At 39.6% G+C, this 25378-nt stretch overlaps 2 protein-coding genes and 1 long non-coding RNA gene across 5 annotated transcripts in view; 2 read left to right on the top strand and 1 right to left on the bottom strand.

Annotated features, from left to right (window-relative positions):
• Positions 1 to 15622, top strand: part of METAP1 (methionyl aminopeptidase 1) — a 24115-nt gene extending 8493 nt beyond the window's left edge. The window contains exons 5-12 of one of the 3 annotated variants that reach the window (XR_014493067.1): positions 1421 to 1512; positions 1645 to 1728; positions 2166 to 2304; positions 4032 to 4163; positions 6157 to 6300; positions 7367 to 7432; positions 9557 to 10055; positions 15549 to 15622. Coding sequence is in view for 1 of the 3 variants with exons in the window: in XM_083367845.1 (XP_083223971.1) it covers positions 1421 to 1512; positions 1645 to 1728; positions 2166 to 2304; positions 4032 to 4163; positions 6157 to 6300; positions 7367 to 7432; positions 9557 to 9720 (821 nt within the window). In the remaining 2 variants the exon portion in view is untranslated. Of the gene's footprint in view, positions 1 to 1420; positions 1513 to 1644; positions 1729 to 2165; positions 2305 to 4031; positions 4164 to 6156; positions 6301 to 7366; positions 7433 to 9556; positions 11335 to 15548 lie in introns of those variants that run through there. The other 2 variants (XR_014493068.1, XM_083367845.1) reach the window with 2 other exon arrangements.
• On the bottom strand, positions 13524 to 25378 carry LOC310643424 (alcohol dehydrogenase class-3). Its single transcript, XM_083367850.1, has 9 exons — positions 25284 to 25378; positions 22228 to 22329; positions 21127 to 21268; positions 20445 to 20532; positions 18695 to 18914; positions 16993 to 17253; positions 16160 to 16295; positions 15096 to 15234; positions 13524 to 13849 (listed from the first exon to the last, which is right to left on the bottom strand). The coding sequence occupies exons 1-9, from the start codon at positions 25293 to 25295 to the stop codon at positions 13825 to 13827; spliced, it is 1125 nt and encodes a 374-aa protein (XP_083223976.1). The 5' UTR covers positions 25296 to 25378; the 3' UTR covers positions 13524 to 13824.
• LOC310643431 lies at positions 15756 to 17023 on the top strand. The gene is made up of 2 exons (XR_014493069.1): positions 15756 to 15839; positions 16945 to 17023. It is a non-coding gene; the product is annotated as an uncharacterized lncRNA (long non-coding RNA).

Here is a 25378-nt window from a genome sequence, read left to right as displayed (position 1 = left end):
TGTCTATAAAACATTTGGATGTGTGCTGCAGGTTTGATAACCAGTTGCATTAGAAAAAAAAGCAAAAACATTTTTTTCAAACAGAAGTTATTTTTGAATTTCATAAACAAGCATTAGCCATCCTTTGTTGGGTAACACACATTTGGTCACACTATTTCACTGGATAACTCTGTCATATGTTTGAGAAGAATTAGGCGAAGTTCAAGTAAGAAGGTGTGTCCTATCCAGTGTTTCTTTGTTTTGCTCCTGTCTTTTATTAACATCCCTTGTCCTTTAAAATTATTTCAGATATAATTGCAGACTTTATATGCAAAACCTTCCATTCTGGAATGAAACATTCTAGTACATTTCAACACCAGAGCATTCTGATTTTTCATCTGGATCCAAGCTGATCCAACCACACATAACAGATCAGCACTGCCCAACTAGCTTGGACTCCTAGCCCATCTAGTTCAGTAGTCTGTTCTCACAATGGCCAGCCAATTGCACAGGAAAGCCCTCTAGAGCAGGGGTGGGCAACCTTGGCTCTTTTATGACTCATGGACTTCAACTCCCAGAATTCCTGAGTCAGCTGGGAGTTGAAGTCCATGAGTCATAAAAGAGCCGAGGTTGCCTACCCCTGCTCTAGAGTCTTCCAGTAGACAGCCTTCAGAGGCACTTACATTACCATCATGCTAATAGCCATTAATCCCAACTCTTTGGAAACCAGCTGGTAGCTAGGATTACATTTTGTGGCAGTGAACTTCAAAGCTGAATTACTTATCGTGTAAAAAAGAATTCATTTAGTCAGTCCTGATTCTTTTAAGATTCAGTTTTAATGAGTGTCTTCTGGTTCTTTTGGGAGGGAGAAAATACATTCTCCTTGTCCTGTATATCTCTACACCGTAGGTAATTTGTACACCTCAGTCATGCCCTTTCTCATTTGCCTCCTTTCTAAATGAAAAAGACCCAAATATTGCAACCTCTCCTCACAGGGAAGCTGCTCCATCTCTTTCATTATCTTCCTCTGAACCTTGTTTAGTTCCACTATTATCATTTTTAAAGTGTGGTGCCCAGAACTGCAAACATTATTCCATTGACTTGTTTGTAAATGCTGTTGTAGTTTACTGAAAGTAAATCTTCTATAGCTTTTACACGCAACCAACATGCATTTGTTTCTAAAATTTATTGTGAATAGATACCATTTCCTAGTATAATATAATAGTTGAAATCTGGGGCTGGGATAAACCAGATTTAAATTCCCACTGAACCACAAATTCCCTAGTGATTCTTGAACAATAATCTCTCAGCTCATTGGGTGTCATTGTTGGGATAAAATAAGAGGGCAGCTTTATAAGTTTTCTAACCTTGAGCTTTCTGGAGGTAACACGGGAAATCAATGTATTAGTTATTATAATACTGACAATTATAATCCTTTTAGGTATGTCCGAGTCAGAACAGACCCTTAAAGGAACATCTCAGATAAAGATCCTTTCTTCAGAAGATATAGAAGGGATGCGAGTTGTATGTAGGGTAAGTTTATACTGCACAACATTGGTTAAAATGAAGTAGATCATGCTTACTTTGAAAATGTCTTTGCATAATGATATTTATTCCATGGAAAATGTTTGTCAGTTGAATAATTTCTGTTCCTTTATTCTGCAGCTTGCTAGAGAAGTCTTAGATGTTGCTGCCATGATGGTGAAGCCAGGTGTAACCACTGAAGAAATAGATCATGCTGTTCATTTAGTAAGGATACTTCTTCAGTGTGGTTCTGCTATTTGTTACCATATCTTAAAGCTTAGATACTGTGTTTAATTAAAAAAAACAGCTTACTAAAGTCCTGCATAGTTAGGAGTGGTATATAACATTAGTCTATACTGCACCTGTAGCACCAGTGCATTCCTGACACTTTTCTGCAAACCTGCCAGACTCTGTTTTACCTGACTTCAGTTTTTCCCTAATACTTATAAATAAAAATTGGAAGCTAATATGTTGTCGGGCATTACATGTATTTTAAAAACCCTATTGGGTCCCAAATAGATCCTTGTTCCAGGGAGAGATTAATTGTTTAATCCTATATAGTTGAATTTAGTCCATCTTTCAGAAATTATGCTTGCTTAAACCTGCTGCGTTTACACTTTAAAATATTTTTGAGTGCAAAGCTTATTTTAAATTCTTTTCAGGCATGCATTGCCAGAAATTGCTACCCATCACCACTGAATTATTATAATTTTCCTAAGTCTTGCTGTACATCAGTAAATGAAGTCATCTGCCACGGCATTCCAGACAGGCGACGCTTACAAGAGGGTGATATTGTTAATGGTAAGAAACTTAAATATTTTCATGGGAAATAGGATTTGGGAAGGATATTGCCATTGGAGAGAGTATCTATGTAAACATCTATCTCACAATGATATCCTTCCAAAATATTAGTTTTGTTTTGCTTTGATGATTACCAGATTCCAAAACATATACAGGGAAGCTTACTGGTCATAGTGCATTCATCTTGGCTAATTGTGTACAGATGCAACTGATTAAATTCTGTTTGTTTCTTTACTACAACTTTTACATTTGTTCAGAATTAAAGCCATATACCTTACAGTAGCTCTTTTCTAAAAAATTTCTTTGCATCTTCCAACTAACTGTCCCTTTTGGTTGTCAAGCTTTTTGAGAGGAGCTTGAAAATTATTGTTTTCAAGCATGATTCACATGGAGTTCTCCTTAGAGGATTTATTGAGATGAAAAGAATAGAGAGGTACAGGAATTTCAAACAAAACTATTTCTAATTTACATTCAGTTTATCTCTGTGTAGTTCATGACAGGGACTCTCTCATTTTGTTTTCCCTGTAAACTGGCAAAGAAGCAAGAATGGGAGTGCTGAGAACGGGACTTTTGCGAACGTTTGTATACATAAGAGACCCTTGAATGTTTATCAGTCTGAAAAACAATTCTTGCATTGCCATATCAGATTGTAAATTATATTCACATGCTGATTGTATGGATATTTCTTCAGATGCCTTTTGGGAATCACCATGAGAAACTTTCAGTCTGTACTAACAGGATCTTTCTATTTTTCATTTCTGACCATCCGACTCTAAACAGAGAAATTGGGGGGCTTGATTATCATGTTGGCATAGCCATTTATATTTTCAGCTTATTTTTCAATATTCATACGCCATGCACTCTGAGAGTCTGCTGGACTAGTTTTTGTTTTGTCTTCAAAAGCAGCCCAAATAAAACACATTACTTTGTCTCAACTGTGAGATGGTAAGGACAGAAATAACAGAGAGAAACCAGAGCATCCTTTTGCAGAAATGTTTGCATTTGATTCTCAGATGTAGCTGGGCAAAGGCTTTCCTTGGCCCAAACTCTATCTGATGTTTTAGGAGTAGTTATCTGTCCAGGAAACCCAAGGTTCCAGATAAAATATTTCAGAGGCATTATAAACATATCAGACACTAAATATGAAATTATACTGGCCCTAGATTTTTAAGAAGATTTTTAAGTAGAGACTAGACTGTCACTTTTCTGAAATGGTATAGATCAGGGGTCGGCAACCTCGGCTCTTTTATGACTCGTGGACTTCAACTCCCAGAATTCCTGAGCCAGCATAGCATAGCTGGCTCAGGAATTCTGGGAGTTGAAGTCCACGAGTCATAAAAGAGCCGAGGTTGCCGACCCCTGGTATAGATTCTCCTGCCTGATCATGGGGCTGGACTAGAAGACCTCCATGGTTCCTTCCAGCTTCTACTCTACTCTAGTCTACTCTACTCTGATAATTTTTGAATAAACAGTCACTTTGTCAGCAGTCACCAGACATTATATAGCTGAGTGTCATCTGTATGTTAGTGATATCTTGCCTCAGACTGTTGGTTTACCTTAGTGGTTTCATGTAGATGTTAAATAAAATGGGAGAAAAAGAGCTGAGTCCTGAGGCAGGCACACAATGCTTTCTGATTTTGTGATGTGGTTTTTATTTTTCATTATAATCTTGTTACGATTGCAAAAACAGAATATGGAAAATGCAGTGTTCCTGTTGTTTCTTGTAGTGGACATTACTGTTTATTGTAATGGTTATCATGGGGATCTCAATGAGACATTTTATGTTGGAGAAGTTGATGAGGGTGCAAAACGATTAGTTCAGACAACATATGAATGCCTAATGCAAGCAATTGATGCAGGTAAGAGCTTTTTGAAACCTGTGACTTTCAAGACTTACTTCCTTTTTACACATTTCAGACAGAAGATCAGTTATATTGAGTTTTGCCTCCCTTCAGGAGTCTGTATCAATCAACATGCTACACTGTTCCAAATTGCTGTAATTTTATTCCATTTGTTGGGGATGACTGGATTATTCAAAATGATTAATTTTAACAGCAATAAATGGGCTAAATAAAGTTTTATAAATTGATCATTTTCAGAAGCAATAGCTAAACATTAATGGAATTGTCAAGTTTAGAATTCTTTGCTGAATATTTGACAGTTGCAGTCTATCTTGTAAATTTGTGTCCTCGCATAATATTGGTGACAAAAGTGTTTTGAGGCAGATAGTGAAAATGAATTAATGAAACATAATGAAACTTAAATCACCTCTCTAGGCATCCTAAACTTGTAAAATGGTTATTTACTGGAGGCAGTTCAAATTCTGCAAAGTCCAGGCAATGAGCTTGCATAACAAAAGAATAAATTAAACTGATTTATCAAAATTCTTCCCTTGGAGATTTAGCATTTTCAGGGGAAACTAATACTCATACTTAAATAGCATGGAAAGGTTTTCTTTTATGTTGCCCAAGGAATGGTTAAATGGCTGGATTGAACACTATGTATGTTTTTATTGAAAATCCATAGTGAACTATTACATATATAACACTTTTCTCAACAGTTAAACCCTGGAGAAACCCAGAGGAAATTTTCTTCTCTTAAAGCACAAATATATATTACTTGTGGTAATTAAAGGAGAAAGAGTTAAAAATATTTTTAAGAAGCATACAAAAGAGAGTGTATACTTGCCATGATGTTGGCTTGCCTTCCCTAAATATTATGACTTAGTAAAAAGTAAAGGTAAAGGTTCCCCCGCACATGCGTGCTAGTTGTTTCTAACTCTAGGGGCCGGTGCTCATGTCCGTTTCAAAGCCGAAGAGCCAGCGCTTGTCCGAGGACGTCTCTGTGGTCATGTGGCCGGCATGACTAGACGCCAAAGGCGCACGGAACGCTGTTACCTTCCCACCGTAGTGGTCCCTATTTTTCTACTTGCATTTTTACGTGCTTTCGAACTGCCAGGTTGGCAGAAACTGGGACGAGTGACAGGCGCTCACTCTGTTACGCGGCACTCGGGATTCGACCCGCCAATCTGCTGACCTTCTGATCAACAAACTCAGCGTCCTAACTCACTGAGCCACTGCGTCCCTTTATGACTTAGTAGCTCTTCCCTTTTCTTGCCTATAAGAATCACAGTGGTTTACAAGACAAGACGCTGCTAAAGCACTGTTCACTAAAACACACATATTAAAATAGGATTCTATCATGCTAAGCTATAAACAACAACTGGGTTCATGTGTTACCTTAAGCCATAGGCTGAACCTGGCCAGAGGTCCATGTTTTCAGCATTTGTCACTTGGGGGCCAAGCAGATGCCTTCAGGAGACTCACAAACATAGATAACCCTTTTCAGCAGTTGCTCCCTCTTATTCGGCAAATGATGCTGTTCATGATTTCAGAGGTAATATAAGAGCCATCAAGTCCAATAGCTGTTTATAGCCTGATCCTCCATGAATGTATCCTTTATTAAAATTAAGCTGGTGGCTGCCATCCTATTTAAATACAGCCATCCCACAAGCAATGCAAACTGCATTATGCCTTGGTTGTAGCCATGGAACTAGTGTCTGAAAAATAGAATTGATACTGTCTTTTGAGCCTGGGCAGCTAATAAGCTTGTTCTCCCCTAGAGTATTCTGTTCAAATGTTCTGTGTGTCCAAATTTTAAACCTTTACCTTTGAAAGTCCTTGATCAGAGACTTACTTCCTTTTCTTTATTTATTTTTTTCTTGTCATAAATTCTGAGCTCTTGTGTAATTCTTTGAGGGAGAATGTGCACGTGTGTGAAAGAAGAGAATATGTGCATAAATACTGACCTTTATTTTCATTGTGATGTCTAAGCCTATGCATTGCTTTGCAGTAAAGCCTGGTGTACGGTACAGAGAATTGGGAAATATTATACAGAAACATGCTCAAGCCAATGGATTTTCAGTAGTTCGGAGCTACTGTGGGCATGGGATTCATAAACTTTTCCATACTGCTCCCAATGTGCCACATTATGCCAGTAAGTATAAGCAATACCTGCTGTGGCTAGCTGTGCTGCTAGCAAACAGTAAACCTTATCATATCCTATGTTTCTATAGTTGGTGACCTTAAAAGGCAGTGAAGCAGGTCTTGGAAAAGACATTCACATATCTGCATCTCAGTTTTTAGGAGCATCTTAAAATGGGTTGGGAAGCAGACAGGCATACTGTGTAATCAGTACCTTAATTGCCTGAAGCAGTTAGTATTATTGTGGATATATTCTTTAAAGGCGGCTCCACAAACAATATATTTTTAATAATCCAAACAATTCATCCTGCTATCCCATTCTTTCCTAGTCAGCCTGTCTGCCTGCTTTCTCGCATCCTCTGGTTAATCACTCAGATTGATGGAAGTGTTTCTCAGTAGATGTGGAAAGTGATGGATAGTAAAATGAGACTGCATGGCTGTCCTGTGGTAAATCTTACCATAAGATAAGATGTCAGGTGCCGGTGAAGGATTTTAAACTCATTTCTTTGGTAAGTGGTGTTATTGTATCATTTGTATGAGATGAGTAACTACATAAATCATATAACTAATTAAATAACATACCTAGCATACACATAAGCAAATGTCTACATACATTTACTTATATGTGTATTCTAGATATTTTATTTATGTAGTCACTTATACAAGGGACTGCATCTTACAAGAAGAATTAAAAAACAGAAAAACCCTTGACATAATAACCCCACTTACCAAATAAATGAGCACATTAACAATAGCATGTATACATTTATTTAGGTGGAGAGGAAATCACTAGAATTGATTTAAGTTAGGATTGGCAGCTGTAGGTAGGAAAATGGGAATTGCAAAGGATTTTTGTCAATTCATTTTTTCTATCTTTTTGTTTTGGGTGAATTATTTTGTACTGGATCCAGCTTTTAGTAGCTCCATTTATAGTAAATGAAAGAAAATAAAAGGAACAGATTTTTTTTAACTGTACAAGTACTGTATCACTGGGGTACTTTAGCATTGTCTTGTATTTTATTCCTGCCTTGTCTCTGAGAATTAATCATTTCTCGATAACATTTTATTGCGTTTCCCAGAAAATAAGGCTGTTGGAGTAATGAAGCCTGGCCATGCATTTACGATAGAACCAATGATCTGTGAAGGTAATATGTTGTTATGAAGCTAAGGAATTCTGTTTCTAACTAGAAATTTCTTGAAATTAATTTGGGAGCTAAATGCATGAACATTTCCTAGTCACTGGCGAGCTGCTATCTTGTAAGCAAAGTGTATTCCACCTGTTGAGCAGAAATCTTGCTGCATATTTTTGCCTAGTTACATTTTTTCTTGAAGGTACAAAAGATTGTATTCAGGATTGTTTTTATGCTATGCCTAAACTACCTTACAGTCTCCCTAGTCAGTTCATACCAATTTCTAAAAAATCCACATTACCCATTTGCTTTTTAAAAATCAGCATAATTGAATTATTAAATACCGTATATACTTGAGTATAAGCCGAATTTTTCAGCCCACTTTTTGGGCTGAAAAATTCCACTTCGGCTTATACTCCAGTCAACAGCAGCAGAAAGAAGCAGGCAGGCAGGGCGCGGAGGTCCGGAGACCTGCCGACGTTTGGGGAGGTTTGGGGAGGTGCGCGCGCACCTCCCCAAACCTCCCCAAACTTCGGCAGGTCTCCAGACGGCGGCGGCTTGGGAGAGGTGCGCGCGATCCTGGAAGCACCAAAGCCTCGGCCGCGCGCAAGTCCTCGGTAAGCTCCGGGCGGTCACTTGCTTCGCGTCTCCTGAGGGAAGGGGGGGCGACTGGAGCGGGCGTGTTTCCTCGCCTGCTGGGCGCCGCGATTTGCCCAGGGAACGCGCGGGCCCCGAATGGCAGCGTGGAGCGAGGAAGCGGACAGCCAGGGCTTCCCCGAGAGCCGCGGCCACACAGGGTATTCCTGTGTATTCAGGCTTGCAAAATGGCGGATCGAGCCTCTGCTGGCGGCAGAGGCTTGCAGAGCGCGGATCCAGCCTCCGCCAGCGGCGGAGGCTTGCAGAACGGCGGATCGGCTTATACTTGAGTCAATAACTTTTTCCAGTTTTTGGGGGTGAAATTGGGGGTCTCGGCTTATACTCGAGTCGGCTTATACTCAAGTATATACGGTATACAGTACTTTTGAGTTTCATGTATGTAAATAAAATAATAAGAGGTTATCATTTAAAAGAGTTAAGATGACCTCCCTTTTAAAAAAATATATCTTGCACAAACTGGCATATATTGGATCCTTTTGCATATTGTTTTCATAGAGATAATTTGTTAAAATATATACAAACTAAGTAATAAGAATGCAATGAAGCAGAGACCATAAGGATATGGAGCCTGTAAATGGTCTATATTACCAGGGTAATACCCAGAGTAGAATATGTGAATAAATGTTGTCCATATAGCAAAACTATTCTAACGATCAGTGAACTGGGAAACGAGTTCTTCCTTGTGCTTATTAAAATAAACCTTGGGGCTGGGAAAAGCATGAGCATTAGCTAAAAGATCAACCTGTCTAAAAGGTTATCTTTTCTGGAGAATTGATTGAAAAGTAGCTTCTGAACAGCACCAATAAATTTTCTTATGTTGAGACCATTCTTAGAGGTTGGGGAACAATTGCCTCCCCAAATAGAGGAAGAGGAGGGGGGGGCATGTATTCGCTTTTATCCAACATGATTGTAGGGGAGAATATGGCAGGATTATCGACTTTAATATACTTCTTCCAGAGATCTTGTTTAATGAAAAGCAGGCCAAAATGTTTCTATGTATAAGCTATACAGTATGCCTAAATAAAAAGCTGAAGTTTTTCTTTTTTTTAAAAAAAAATGAACAATTGATGACGCTACCCCAAAGGTGCTTTTCCAAAAGACAACTGGACTTGTTTTTTTTTTCTTTGAAAACATTTCGCTTCTCATCCAAGAAGCTTCTTCAACTGAAGAAGCTTCTTGGATGTAAAGCGAAATGTTTTCAAAGCAAAAACCTTGTGGAAAAAGCACCTTTTTGGACAACCATGACTGGATGTTTGAGAATCTCCTTAGACCAGGGGTAGGCAACCTCGGCTCTTTTATGACTCATGGACTTCAACTCCTAGAATTCCTGAGTCAGCATAGCTGACTCAGGAATTCTGGGAGTTGAAGTCCATGAGTCATAAAAGAGCCAGGGTTGCCTACCCCTGCCTTAGACAGTTGAAGAAGCTGCATCTGTTGTATTATGTTCATTCTCTGTGTTGACTCTGTTTATGTTGTCATTAGGTGGCTGGCAAGATGAAACGTGGCCCGACGGTTGGACAGCCGTTACCCGAGATGGCAAGCGGTCTGCCCAGTTTGAGCACACCCTCCTAGTCACAGATACTGGGTGTGACATCTTAACCCGGCGGCTGGATAGCATTCGTCCTCACTTCATGACCCAGTCCTAGTAAAAGCCACGTGAAGAGCTTGAAATGAGCGTTTGTACTATGCATTTTACTAATGTACAGGATGAAAGGGGGATTCAGTCACCTGTTTTCTTGTCATTGTCTATAGGTCAGAGAAATGCAAATCTGCATCGTACAACTTGGAAGAACCTGTTGCAGAGGACCCCCAACACTGTTTGAACTTTTTAAAAGAATTTCCAAGTAGCACCCCTTTGTTTTCCTTTCCATCCACCAAAAGAAAACCACAGCCAAAACAAAAACAAAAAAAAAGCTGGGATTCAGATGATTTTGTCACTGCTACAGTCGTCAGCTGGTGTACCTAAGACAACATTTTCATGGTGAATGTGAGAGCCTATCTTAGGTTTTGAACTTTTCTTGTTCCAAAGGCAATCCCTGCTTAGCTTGTGCTGCAAAGGCAGTTTTAAACAGGCTAGGCTTTCATCTGTTTACAACTCAGAGGTGGCATTATATACTAAAAAAATGAAACTAGTACTGTGTACTAGTCCCTCTAGAACCTTGTCTGCTTTCCCTCTACCATTTTGGTTGCCTCTGTTGTAATTGTACATAAAAGTACAATAACTTCTAGTTAAGTGAGGAGAGTTTGCCTTTGACCAGCAGTTCTCTGTAAAAAGCCGTAAAGTGAGGCAGGGAGGCCGAAATTACTGAGATCCTGCCTGCTTTGAGCTTTTACCAAATTACAGCTTTAAGATGGGTAGCACTTGATAGCCAATAAGGGTCTAAAATTTCACTAGTACAAAGCTGTTATTCCAATTGAAATAGAAAAAAAATACAAAGAATTCCTGTCCACCATGTATATTACATTTGTGACTTTCTATGACTTCATTGCCATGATCAAATGTTTGTCCACTGTAGGGCTCGCTTGGGATTGATATGATTTCATCACACTAACTCAGGGGTCTTCAAACTCTGCCCTTTTATGACTCATGGACTTCAACTCCCAGAATTCCTCAGCCAGCATGCCTGGCTGAGAAATTCTGGGAGTTGAAGTCCATGAGTCATAAAAGGGCCGAGTTTGAAGACCTCTGCACTAAATGATACTTTGGGATTGTGAGATGCAGCTGTCAGGAACTGGATCAGAAGCAGGTCTTAGGTGCCGTCACAGCTGACCAATGTAAAGGAAGCTATTGTAGTAAAGATAATGCCCTTGAAATGTGCACGATTTGGGCAGCCCAGGAAATCATTAATCTTTCCTCAAAGGCCCTTAGACCAGCAACCAAAGTGACGGTGTGGTAATGTCCCCTCATGCGCTGTATGAGTTGGTTATACAGATGTACCATGTCAGGGAGGCTTAATTTTGTTGGCCATTGGCTGTTTCCATCTAGCTTTGTATTCTGTAATGAGAATGATTTTTCAAACCACATTTTTTTTATTCTGGTGCCTACTACGTCCATAGTGTTGAAGTACAGCAATGGAAATGAAGACAAATAAAAGTCATAAAATCATGGGCATAATATACTCATTTCTGCTCTGTGTTAGTTGTAAAATCACTGTAAGGTGTTTAAATGATCCCGGCTTCCATCAGCAGTATTTGACTTTATTGTTCTTTGGAAGTTGAGGACAGGTGTGGCAAAAAAGGTAACTTATTTATTGAAAGGAGATTAGAAATCATTCGTTCTTTTGTGTGTGTGTGTGTGTGTGTGTGTGTGAAAGAAGTGCAGTTGTGACAGGGCAGCTAAATGAAAGTGCTATTGTTGCTCTGAGAATCTGCTTTGCTTATTCTTTAGGAAAAGACATTTGTGGGGGACAAACGTCTTTAAAAAGGCTGGCTCTAGAAGTTAATATAACAAAGGGTGCATAGAAAGAAATGTAACATTAGTTAATGAACATTTGGCAAAGAGAAGCTCAGACAGAAGACTGCTGACATGTCGGGACTCCTGGAATTTCATGGCTTATAAAAGAAAGCTGAAGAACAGCGTATCTGAGTTGAGCATTGTAAAGTTCCAACAGGAGAAAACCTTCAGAAAATGGACCTGAATGATGTGGCAGAACATTGAGGTTCCTGCATCAGAAGGAAGGAAACCAGCAATCAAGGGATTAAGCCAAGGAAGTCAAATGGTGTCTTTGACCAGTGGGTAGAACAGAAAAGCCACCAAGTTCAGATAGGGAACAACAGCAGCAGAGAAAATGTGCTAGATGAGGAAAGATGTCAATCATGCACCAGTTGCACTTTTGCTTACAGAACCAAATTTTAGATGTACTTTAACACTGACCTGATTTTGGCTTTATTTTGGCTAGATTCATATATTGAGTTGCATAAACCTCAGCTGGATAAGATATAAACCATGATTTTACAAGCCTTGGTTGGTTTTATACAACACCCTTAAGGCTAAAAAAATCAAACTACATTACGGCTTGATATGATAGTTGAACTCCATGTTGCCTTTACCAAAAGGCCTTCTAATTAGAACCATGTACTGTATGCGAATTGAGTGCTATATTTACTGCACCACATGAAGTAACCTGGGTTCCCATAATGATAGTCCAAAGTGTGTTCCTTTTCATTTCTCTGATTTTTTTTTCAGCAACAGCTTGAAGCACATTAAATACCAAGACATTTTTGGAAAACAAATGATAGCTGCTCATGGCCTTTGCTGCCTCAGATGTAAAAATTAGCCTCACTGAGTCAGAGTAGTATTATAAACTCTATGGCTCTCCCTGACATTTTGGTTATGGTATATCAGCTATCTCCAATGACCTAAAATAGTTGGCACTTTGAAGTACATTTCTTGTCACTGCACAAAGGTTGAAATGCAGGTTAATTTTACTGCACCAGTCTGTTACGTGTAGTTTTTCTAGTCACATCCATCTTTACCAGTTACTAGTTACGCTGAGATGAACCTTTTCTCTAGGACAGGGGTGTCAAACTGCCGGCTCATGGGCCGGATGCGTCACATGGAAGCCGCACCCACCCCATTGCCGGCAATGGCAAAACTGTCCCAATATGTTGCACGACATAAGGTGATGTCGTGAGTTTGACATGTCTGCTCTAGGAGATAAGAAGGCTTAGGTTCCAACTTCTACTTAGAAGACATGGAGCTATAGCCCTTTCCTACCAAATTCCCTTTCTGGTAACCAGAAAGATTGTTTGCAATAAAACCAATCACCATTATCTCAGATGATTTGTGAGAATGCCCCCATGATATTTTCAAAACTTCAAACATGTTTAACATTCCAGAAAAATAAGGAATCTTTGAATTGTACCGTATATGTCAAATATATATATATATATCCACATTTGAAATTACTGTGGAGCAGTGGATTTAACAAGAAAGGTAAAACCCAGTTCTAGTTAGCAAAAATGGTTTCCTTTGTAATCGTAGAGAAACATTATTTTCTCCATCATAGCTTTTAAAATCATCTTGGTGATGTCTCAGGCCCTGGAACTGTCTTATGTCAGGTATATCCAGAAGTTATGTGAACTGTGGTCCCACACGTTGGCCATTGGGAAGGCTGGAATGGAACATATATTTCTGAGCAAATATCAGTGAAATACATGAGTATGGGGAATCTAATCTAGATCAATTGGCGGGACTTCTTTGCTTATTGTTACTCCCCCCCCAAAAAAAGAATAAAAGCTATAATAGGTCTAACTTGGAGCTGAGTTATTTACTCATAGGGTTAAATTGTTCTTGGAAACCACAAACAGCCAATTACTGTACTTTTTTTTGCTTGACTTCCATTATCTCTACTGAAACAAACCAGAACTGCTTAGAATCCCTGAATGGGTATATGCTATTGGGTAAATCTGAAAGGGAAAAAAAAACTTCACACATATATCCTTATAAGGTAATGCCAAGTTTTAATCATGATTCTTTTTCCAAGGGGAGAAATACCCTAAACTAATTATTATTGGTAGTATCAAAAGAAAAATAGTTCCTGATATTAAGTAAACCTAAAGTTTAATCTACATTTTGATTATTTCGATTCACTAAGATGGAAAAAGAGTTACATTGTATACAGCATTAAAAAAAGCAGCTGTGGTGTGCTATTTCAATGTTTTTAGTTGCAGAAGCAGGTTCCAACTTGATTATTACAATTATTCCAAAAAGTGTGTTGAAAAGTTTGAACATTATTTCTTCAGATCTTTTAAAACTTCAGAACAGTTCGGATGCTATAAAGAGGAAAGAAACAATTTCAAACTGTAGTTACACTGTACCATAAAAATAAGATTTCTTATTGTATTTACAAGAGAAGTAAAAAGATTTCTCCCTAAATTATGCAAGATTGTCAAGAAGACAATCTTTTACAGGCAGGGAACATTATTTTTTTCTGGTAAATAAGACATTTAAGAAAATTAAATTATTGGAGGTAAGTAGAGAAGTATTTTGTATTCTAAACTTAAAATACCTTAAGAGGAAATCATGCTAACATAAATCAAAGATTTGTTTGTAAAGTAAAAACAAAAACGCTCTTAACACCCTTCTCCAGCCTATGTACTTTTCAGATGTGAGGACTACAATTCCCAGAATGCTCAGCAATGCCATCTATTTGCATATCAATCTTAGCAGTTTAAACAGTTTTTTCCCTTTTTCCTTCCTAGCTACTCTTTTATCCCTTTTCCAGTTTTTATTTCATCATTTCCAGTGAAAGGAAAGGAAGAGAGGATGATATGGCACCAACTGCAGGATTTTTGTGTACTGTTTTTTATCAGTATGTTTTAGAAGATCATCTTAACTTAGTCATATTTTCAGATAACTAACAGTATGTTGTAAGTCTCCATGCGTTCAGCAACTCTCTTCCCATCAAGTGCAACTGAACAGCTGAATTAATGTATTTTTTTTCTGTAACTCACCCTTTGCCCCCTCTATTTATCTTTTTGAGTTTCCCTCTTTCTACCCTCTTCCCATGTAAGATCGCAAGGAAAAGGCAGAACGTTTAAATTTAAGATGAACATTCTGGTCACTTGCTCCTCTCTGAGGCATTAGGCTACAGTTTTACAGCCTTTGGGGGAGAAAAACTGTATAGCACAAGCTGTCTTTTCTACAGACAAAGATACCTTTAACATCTTGCCGAAGCAGATGTGCTCCCACATCAGAAGAAAACAAGAAATTTTAAATGGATCTACTCAAAACCTTGGAAAATACCCCGGCACCCAAACTGGCATATTGATATGGGTTCCCATTCAAAGGGAGTTGATCCAAGTAACATGAGATACGATAAAAAAAAGTATAAAAAGCTGAGCCACTATCAATAAACAACAACAAAGCAAAATAGAAAAAGGATGCCAGGTTACAATACTAAATGGTAAATCTTTGGCCTACCCAACTAAAAGTAAGACCCATTCTTTAGTAGGATTTATTTCTAAAAAGCCCTGTATAAAATTGTGTTATAATCTTATTATGCAGCAAAACATTTACCTCTTTCCAGCATGCATAAGTTCAAAGGCTTCATTAATTTGCTCAAAAGGTAGAGTATGGGTCACAAATTCATCCACTTTTATTTTTTTGGACATGTATTCAGCTACCAACTTTGGTATACTGTCCACGCTTTTCCAACCTGACACGAAATAAAATTATTACTTAATGCAGAATCAGCACAGGATAAAATACTATTCAACATAATTACAGCAGTATCAGGTAACAATTCAAAAATTACAAAAATCAATCTCAAAATCCAAAACAGATCTTCAACCACTGTCAGCCTATAATCCAACTAAAATGGTAAGTGCAGGAAAGGACATTTATTTTTTGTATAAGCAAGAGTTGTGCCCCACATCATTTGTGTGTTGTTTTAAAAATGATGTATCTTACATAGAAGATAATCTAAGAAGGATTATACATTCTAAAAATTATAGAAACTTTTTTCTTTAGAACGTAGGAATACAATCAGTAGCAACTTCACCATCACTTCTTAAAGTGCTGCCAATTTTGAGTTTCAACATAATAATAATAATAATAATAATAATAATAATAATAATAATAATAATAAAACTTTATTGTCAAAGTACAACATGTGTACATGAGATTAGCTGAGCCTCCCCCCCGTGCTCTCTCCCCCCAACACACAGTGACAACAAACCATCCCACCACACTATGTGAACCAACTAAATTGGAGAAGAAGAGAAAAAAATCATGGAGGAGATACTGTTTGCTGGGCAGAATGTAAGAAAAATATTTTTAATTTGGTTATCTTTTATGTTGTCCACATTCATTTTCCTCTCTATCCATATACAGTTCCCAACACATTCTAAAATACCTGTATGTAGTCTTTAACATCACACAAGTTGGGCACCAAGAACACATGAGTGAGAATGTATCCTATTTTCAAATAAAGAGAGGGTGGGACTGAATGCTATAGTCCTTGTGGGGGAGGGGGGCTCTTCAGATGCTGAAGTTCCAACTTCTATCAGTACTAGCTAGACTGGAAATGGAGAAGATCCCACCTCAGCAACATCAGTGGTTGTATCCTAGCAGAGCTGTACCTCCAAAGGCAGTCCCTTTCCACGTTCGTCCAGTAACCAGCTGGAATGGACGGGTAGCAATTTCTTGACCAGCGCCAGCAACTCCGACTATCACACTCACTCCCCAGCCTTTATGGCATGCTTCCAAGGCTGCTCTCTGTTGAATGTTAGAAGGGAAAATGAGGGAACACACTGAGGTGACACAAGAAACTGGAAAGGCCATAGCTCAATGTGAGGGCACAATTATTTATTTTATTTTTATTTTTATTCCATTTTATATCCCGCCCTTCTCCGAAGACTCAGGGCGGCTTACAAGCTTAGCAGTAGCCTTCATTCTATGTATATGCCTGCTTATTAGGGCTTTCACACACACCCCAAGCGGCATTATTACAAAGTCAGCTTAATTGCCCCCAACAATCTGGGTCCTCATTTTACCTACCTCGGAAGGATGGAAGGCTGAGTCAACCTTGAGCCTGGTGGGATGCGAACCTGCACTAATTGCAGAATTTTGAATTTTGAGAAGACATTTTCCATGCTCTTGTAAAACAGCTAATGTAAGATTGTGGGCAATCACAAAACAAACATTTAGCAGACTCTCAGCTAATAATCTCATACCCAAAGGGCTATCAGTACAAAACTTACCATTCTGTTTTCTTGGAAAGTGGAAAAAGTTACAAGCAAGGCAGTGGGTACAGATATTGCACTATTATGATATTCTAAGAAGTATCCTTGTAAATAAGATGACACTGGAGACCCATACTTTGTTTTTTAATATACCATCTTCCCATTTCACTTTTTTTATTTAGAAGAAGCTAATTATTGGGTCCACAGAAGAGGCCTCAGATTGTACTTACCATGACACCGACATTCCCGATGCATTCAAAAGAGTAATCTACTCCACCATCTGTCAGCTCAACCAGAGCTTCCTGAATAGGCTTCTTGAAATCCTCAGGACTGATGCATTCTGTAGCCCCAAATTCCATGGCTTTGGTAAATTTGTCCTTGTTGAGATCAACCCCAATGATTCTGGATGCACCGGCCACCTTACAGCCCATGAGAGCTGCTAGCCCAACTCCACCCAAGCCAAAAACAGCACAGGTGGAACCAGGTTCAACCTGAAAGAAAATGTGACAATCAAATTAACGACATGGGAAAGAAAGCTTCAGAAAACAGTTCTTATACAGGGAAAGTTCAAGGCTTCCGCAAAAGATTAAGTCAAGCTGTGACTCTAGACTAATGAAGAGAAGGAGTAGGGGTGACCTGATAGCTGTGTTTCAATATTTGAGGTGCTGCCACAAAGATGAGGGGGGTCCACCTATTCTCCAAAGCACCTGAAGGCAGGACAAGAAACAATGGATGGAAACTAATCAAGGAGAGAAGCAACCTAGAACTAAGGAGAAAGTTCCTGACAGCGAGAACAATTAACCAGTGGAACGGCTTGCCTTCAGAAGTTATGGTTGCTTCATCACCGGAGCTTTTTAAGAAGAGATCTGACAGCCATTTGTCTTATATAGGGTTTCCTGCCTGAGCAGGGGGTTGGACTAGAAGACCTCCAAGGTCCCTTCCAACTTGATATTATTATTAATTTATTAATTTATTTCCAGCCAGTTTCTTATAAAAAGCTGCCTCAGAATAAGCGGTCTACAAGCAGTCCTCAACTTATGACCATAACTGAGCCTGGAATTATAATTAAATTATAGTCATTGTTAAGTGGGTCATTAGGTTACTGATCTGATTTTATGACTTACACTCTCTCTCTCTCTCTCTCTCTCTCTCTCTCTCTCTCTCTCTCTCTCTCTCTCTCTCTCTCTCTCATAATTATATGATCACCCATCTCACAAACCCTGACTTTGCATGGCATATAATAAAACCATAAAATAACAATATTAAAAGAGAATGCCATTAAAAGGAGTTTCTTGAAGGATGGCAGGAAAGGGGGCAATCTCACTTCGGAGGCAATGATTTCCACAGGGAAAAAAAAACAAAACCCATCTCCTGGGTCCCACCAGATATAATTCCTTAGTAGATGGGACCTACAGTATTTCTGCTGGAAGTGATGGGCGGGCAGATATAATCAGGAAGCAGCAATCCCTCAAGTGACCTGGCCTCTTGCCATGAAGGACTTTGGACCTAGAAGAAAGCTGGCAGCAAAAGCAGCCGGTGCCATTCTAGCGCCACAGGTAACTCTGTCTCTGTCTCTCTCTCTCTCTTTGTGCACATGGCACAAAGCTCATCTTCACAGGAGAAATAAGATTCTTTCCTAAAATATTATTCCATTCTAGCATTTCTCAACCTTGGCAACTTTGTTTGGACTTCAACTCCCAGAACTCTTCAATCAGTATGCTGGCTAGGGAATTCTGGGAATTGAAGTCCACACATCTTAAGATGTGCTAAGATTGAGATATATTGCCCTAGTCTTTGCATTATATTCTAATCACCACCCAGATTTGCTCTATGAGGGTCGATCTCCAAATAGAATATACAAATTTTAAAAAAATAGTTTAGGATTAAAATGTTCTTGTCAGAAAAAGAATTGAGAGGAAGCAGATCTTCTACCTTTGCAGTGTTCAAGGCTGCCCCATAACCGGTAGAAATTCCACAGCCCAGCAGGCAGACTTTGTCCAACGGAGCTGAAGGCTCTATTTTCGCCAGGGATATGTCAGCCACAACCGTGTATTCTGAGAAGGTGCTTGTTCCCATGAAGTGGAGAACTTGCTTTCCTTTGCAGGAGAACCGACTGGTACCATCAGGCATCACTCCTTTTCCCTGAGTGACTCTGAAGTGGGAACACTGCATCATTCACGTATCACATTAACTTACTGGCAGGCTATATAGTACAGACCTGAAACCTGATTTGGTACATTGTGTTTTTTGTTTAGCATAAATCTGGATTAGTCACATCATTACCAAGATGGACCTTAGTTTGAGCTTTGCAGTCTATATGAAACAAAGTACTGGTTTGTAAACCATGGATTAAGATTAAGCATGCTGTGTGAACCCAGGCAATGGTAGCCAATTCCACAAGCCACAGCGCAGTGGGTATGGATCCCTCAGCCACATTTCTGTGTCTTCCAGAGCAATCCCAGATTATATCTGTAAACACTAATGGGCAGGCTGACATGAGTAAAGATAAGCTATAAGACCAAGTAAAAAGTTGTTACTTGCATATCTTGATTAATGAACTTCTCCAAAAATGCTAAAGATGACTCCGAAATCATTAGACCTCTCCCCCAATGAATTCATATTGCCACCAGCAATGTGATTCTTAGAGGCAAGGCTTGCTTCCTAGGTAAATCAAATCACTGCTCAGCCTTTTGTGTCAACCAAACCTACGGCTAAAACCTATTTCCTTCCTTGGCCAGTGTCTTTGGAAGCTAAAACCAACTCGTAATTTTGTAATTTGGCTTAAAGTCAGTCCAATCTCACTGTACATATGCAGTCTTTATCAGCATTAAATCAGCCATGGTTTAACTATAATTAACATAACTGTTGTGGAAAGGATTCTACAGGTTTTAGGTAGCCTTACATATATTGTTTCACTGACGAACCTGCAATGAAATGTCTGCAAGCAAACAAGCTCAGAGGGCACCAAGGCTCAATTCAACATCTGCCTGCCCGCCAGCCCATCCATCCATCCATCCATCCATCCATCCATCTATTCACATTTCTGAACTGTTCATCTCTCTCAAAGAGGGAGATTTGCATCCACAGTTAAGTGCATCATTATCATGTACGCCATCCAGAGTCACTTGTGGAAATGGATGGCTGTAGAAATCAAGTAAGTACATCATGACTGAAACAGATGCATCAGAGAGGACTGAATGACATTTCTCTGTTCTCTCGTGCTGCAGTTGGGATCCAGCCAGACGCAGAAGGAGGACTAGCCCTTGAACAAGTCAACGAGGATCTATTTCTATTCTATTGATATATTATTTCTGACTGCCAACAAGTTGATTTCTCATCCAAGTTCCCCATCCTGTTCACACACAGGAGCAATGTGCTTCCAACTGAGTTAGCCTTCCTGAGATGAGTTGGATTATAAATCCCCATCCATGGACCCAACAAGGCAAAGAACGATTTGGGGCAATGAAAACTGAATGGTTGCTAAAGAAGAAACTTGTGTTCTGTGGAACAGGCTGTGCAGAGGCTGTCTGTACAAAGCTGGTGCTGAGGAAATATATCAACCCCCTCCTTTTTCCACTTGATAAGCCAAGTGTGCACACATACAGTGTACTGCCAAAAAGCAAATAAAACATATTTGATTACTGTAACACACAAACCAGGAAAGAAAATGAAAAGCACCAACCTAATTTTCTGGCAGAGATTCGTTTTAGGGTTTAAGCAGAACTTGCATTCGCCACATTGAGGAATATATAGAGGGATAACTGTGTCTCCTGAAAAACAGAAAATAATTTCAGCTGATTAAAGCACAGTGGATTAAACTGGAACTCCTCTACTCACACCTTCCTCTTTTTTGAGTGGCTAAAGACTGTAGGGGGCACATCAGGGAACACGATAATGTCACAGGAGAGGTGGGGGCAGATCATTCAGTCCTCTCCATTCCCTATTTGAAAGGTTCTGTTTTTGCCTTAAAAAATAAATGTGTTAAACTCAGTGCATTGATTTTGCATACTCTGCAAAACCAAATAAAAAGGGGGAAAATTGCATTTTTATCTGGCAGCCTACTGAAACAGCATCATCTCAGAGGACTCTGGGAGGCCACCCTGAGCTAGAAGTTTTATTTATAAAAATAAAAAAATCACGCAGGCAAAGGCAAGGACTCACATAAACTTACAAAAATTTGAGGAGCAGGCATAAGCTGTTATAATCTGAGGCAGAGATGCACAAGCAACCTAAACAATTTCATAATCCTGCCATCTAAAATGCTTGACTGGAGAAAACCAAGACTCTTGGACATTATATAAGAGTATTGCTTTACTTATGCCATTATTCCTCTTGATGGCACCTCAAGAGACCCAACTTCTTACCTGGTTTAAATTTAGTCACTCCTTCTCCAACACTCTCCACAATCCCAGCTCCTTCATGACCCAGGATTACAGGAAAGCTCCCCTCAGGATCAGCACCACTCAGAGTAAAAGCATCAGTGTGACACACCGCAGTAGCAATAATCTAGGAAGTTACAATGAATAATTGTATAGAGGAAGACAGAACATGTCTAGGATTCAGCTTACGTTTTAGACATTAACACAATCCCCAGGGCAAACTGCTTTTCTGCAGGCAACCTTAAGGACACTCTGCTGTAGTGTTTAAGAAAAAGAATTTAGAATCCAAACAGCAGAGGAGAAACGGAAGATTTAATTCAAATTACCATTCATCTCTACCATTCATTTTAACCTTTCTTCTAGATCCGTGACGGGGATAAAGCAAGCAAAGAAAAGACCAATGCATAGTCTTGGGTTCTCTGGAAAAGGACTGAGATATAAATTCAACATCATATCTTTCAGCCGCAGCCCATGTGCTATATTGAGGAGGATAGGGACCTTCTTCTAGTTTATTGAAATAGCCTATGTCAGCGATCCCCAAACCCCGGGCCTTGAGCTTTTGGGAACTGGGCTGCGGAAGTCGCGGATGAGTGGAACCATCCCCTCTCCCCCCACCCCGCTGGTCCACAAAACCGAAAAGATCGGGGAACTTTCACCTATGTGAAGCATAAAACCAACAAATGATCATTACTGAAATCTTCAAGTTCATATCTACGGTAGTCTCTATTCCATAAGCTTATATCAAAACACATTTGATGGCTGTTAAGATAGGCTCCTCGACTAGATGAAATCAGGGTTGGGAATTCTGGGGTTTATCGTTTCAACATTACCGGAGGTCATCAAGTCAAGAAAAAGATGCCTCAGAGAAACTATAAGAGTCTATATTCTCTTTGTTGCAACAGGGCTTCGTGGATAGTCTGCTAAATACTTAACAATTGTTATTACTAATTCTATTACTGGATTCTATCATTTATCACGGAAGGGAAGAACTGTAAAGCATAAAAATAGTCACCCAAAATATTGGTCTCGCACTGGCAATACTACACCGTGTTCAGATCTATTAAAACTCAACCCTTGATTCATTACCTTGATACGAACTTCATGGGCTTTTGGAGGAGCAACTTCCACCTCCTCAATGGATAGTGGTTTGCCTGCCTCCCATGCAACAGCTGCCTTACATTTAATAACCTAAAGAAGAGAAGAAACCTTCCATGTAATGAATTCAATGGAGATGATCACATTTAAAACTTGGAATCAATCCCAGCATTTCTATTCAAGACTCAAGCTGGAACTTTGGAGATCCTCCCAGGATTGGAAATGGATCTTCATTTCTAACAAAATCAGCAAGCACTCCAGATGTTTAGACAGAGGGGCAGAATTCCTAATTTACCAATGTCATTTGGAATGGGAAATGTGGCAGAAAGTCCACAGCACTATTGTTTGTCCTTTTTAATCTGGATTTAAGCTTTCTCTTGAACAGTTTGTTCAATTCTTACTGCAATGCACAAAGTGGCAAAATCTATCATAAGACGGAAACCAATTCATGTTTTATGGAGCAAGGTTCAAAAATGTGATGCCAAGTAAAATATTTGCAGTCTTCCAGCATTCTTATCTTTACCAACTATGCATTCATGAGAAAAAGATACAAGCATAAATGATCAAAGTATTATGCATAAATCCATTTGACAATACAGTAAAATATGTTTTATAAGAATTTAAACTCTGAAATTATGTAGAATTTCTGATTTGAGAACAAAGCACTAATTTCCTAATTTATACTGGCTAGCAGGTCAATCTCAAGCAATTTTGCCATAAATTAAGAGTAAACTTTTAAAGTATTTTCTAGGATGCATTGTCAGCAATTAGACATTACATAAAGCTAGAGAAATAAATGTGATACATTAAACCAGGGGTGTCAAACTCAATTTCATTGAGGGCCGCATCAGCATTGCGGTTGCCCTCAGGGGCCAGGTGGGTATGGCCTAGGTGGGCATGGCCTACTGGGTGGGCGTGGCTAGAGTGCATATGGCCTACTGGGTGGGCATGGCCAGCTCTACATCGTTCGCAGCAAGGGTGCCTATGGGGGTCTGGGCAAGAGTGGGACAGATCTGAGGGTCTCTGGCAGAAGGAGGGTCTCTGGGCCAGGGCCAAGGCAGTGGGGGCCGTTCCCTCACTGTTTCCAGGATGGCTTCACGGGCCACATGAAACCACTTCGAGGGCCGGATCTGGCCCCCAGACCTTGTGTTTGACATGTCTGCATTAAACAATACACCAGTTTTTAAGCAGCTGCAGAAGAATATTTTTTATCCTTATATTTTTATATAATCTGTATTGTTTTTGCTAACTAGCTAAAACAGTGTATTACTCAGAAGAAATAAAAGATGCTCAAGCCATGTCAAGTTGATAATTGGAATCCTGAAGCTCTGAAGACTTGCCTTAGCAACTGCAAAGCAACACTTGGAAGAGAATAATGAAATGCAGGGCAATATGTTCTGTAAGTAACTTTCATTATTCTGCAACTGCTATATTGGTTGTTTTGAACAGACACTGTCCAGCTGTGCAGGATCCTGAACATGTAAATTGTTTGGATATGCAATAATCTCAGTACTGATTACGAATTTTACCCATATTGTTGCACAAAGAAAGCAGCAGGTAAATTCTGGAAATTATAGTCCTGACAAAGTGGGAAAGTGGCAAGCTGAGGCAAGTTACAGGACCACATAAACACATCAGTTTTCCAAAGGAGTTCACTTATTGAAAACTTGTATAGGCACCAAGCTAGAAAGAAGGAAACCATGAGTTCTAGTCCTGCCTTAGCCAGGAAAGCTGACTGTGTGATTTTGGGCCAGTCATGCTCATTCAGCCCAACTCATCTCACAGTGTTGTTATTTTGGGGAAAATAGGAGGAAGGTATGTTGGATAAGTTCACTGCCTTGTGTTATTTGTAAAAATAATAAAGGCGGGATATAAATAAAATAAATATTACAGTACTCCCAAATTCCTCAACCTGTGGGTATATTCTGGAAATCAGGAGCACAAGACTTATTTGAAAGTAATATTTTTTCACCTTTCTAGCTGAAAAGATTAAGAGGCAAATTGAGAAAATGAGCCAAGTTAAAAAAAAAATATTCAAAAATAAATTGTATGTTACAAATCCCAGAAACTCAACTATGGTTTGTCGAAAAGTTACTATCAAGTACTTTCATCCTATGTTTAGAATGTCATACCCGCAACCCAGAATTATTATTTTTTAATTCCATTTATATCCCGCCCTTCTCTGAAGACTCAGGGTGGCTTACAAGCTTAGCAGTAGCCTTCATTCTATGTATATGCCTGCTTATTAGGGCTTTCACACACACACACCCAAGCGGCATTATTACAAAGTCAGCTTAATTGCCCCCAACAATCTGGGTCCTCATTTGCTTTACAAATCACACTAGTCAGGTTCATGTAATATCCACAACCCAGAAAATAAGCAAACCATATTTTGATTTAGCCTTGGTGTGAACCCAGCTGACGGGATAGTATGAAGAAACCAAATCTGAATGAAGCATTTAGAAAGTTTGTTCCGTTAATCAAAGCAGTAACCAAGACAAACCAACCAGAGACATCACTGATTTCAAGCCAGTGTGTGTGTGTGTGTGTGGGGGGGAAATAGCACACAAAGGCCACAATCAAGTACAACTTTGTCTGAGTGGAGGAACATAAAGCTGTGTTCTTGGGGTTCATGGATTCGGCTGCTGAATTGCCCGAATGTCAGAATGTCCCTGTCCGTGGACACGCGTTTCTTGGGAACCTCCAAATCTAGAATACCCCACGGCAGGCAAGCGATACAGAAAACGTCGCTGCCACCTGTTGCCGTCGGAGATACGACAGTTGTACCCAGGGGTCTCGCCAGCCCAATTATGGGCTTTTCACAAAATAATGGAACGGGAGCCGTTGCCCCCTGGGAGGAAGCCCAGCTAAACTCCGTGAAGTTTTCGGCAAAGGTCTGGATGGAGTGGGGAGCAAGCTGCCAGCTCCTGTGGCTGACACCCAGGGCCACCCTTGGCTTGCCTAGCTTCATGCCTTCCACACGGCCCGCTTTGCTCTCCAGGAACGTTCCGAGGCTCTGAAGCGCCCACGCAAAAGCGTCTCCTTACCCCGCTCGCCATGGAACACGTGAAGCCGCCAGGCCGAGATCACCCACTTTCAAAGGGATCTCTTCTAAGCAGGCCGAAGCATGCGCACTCCTCCA

Source organism: Vipera ursinii (assembly GCF_947247035.1).
Source record: "Vipera ursinii genome assembly, chromosome: 7".
Lineage (NCBI taxonomy): Eukaryota > Metazoa > Chordata > Lepidosauria > Squamata > Viperidae > Vipera > Vipera ursinii.
Note: the sequence above shows the minus strand (reverse complement) of the source record. Positions and strands in the feature narration are given on the sequence as shown.

What these genes read in the sequence shown, in the direction of transcription:
- LOC310643424 (XM_083367850.1), bottom strand. An exon ending in CCCATGAAGTTCGTATCAAG is followed by an intron (nt 21,269 to 22,227) that starts GTAATGAATCAA and finishes GTAACTTCCTAG; the next exon opens with ATTATTGCTACTGCGGTGTG. An exon ending in GAAAGGGACTGCCTTTGGAG is followed by an intron (nt 15,235 to 16,159) that starts GTACAGCTCTGC and finishes ATTTCGTGTCAG; the next exon opens with GTTGGAAAAGCGTGGACAGT.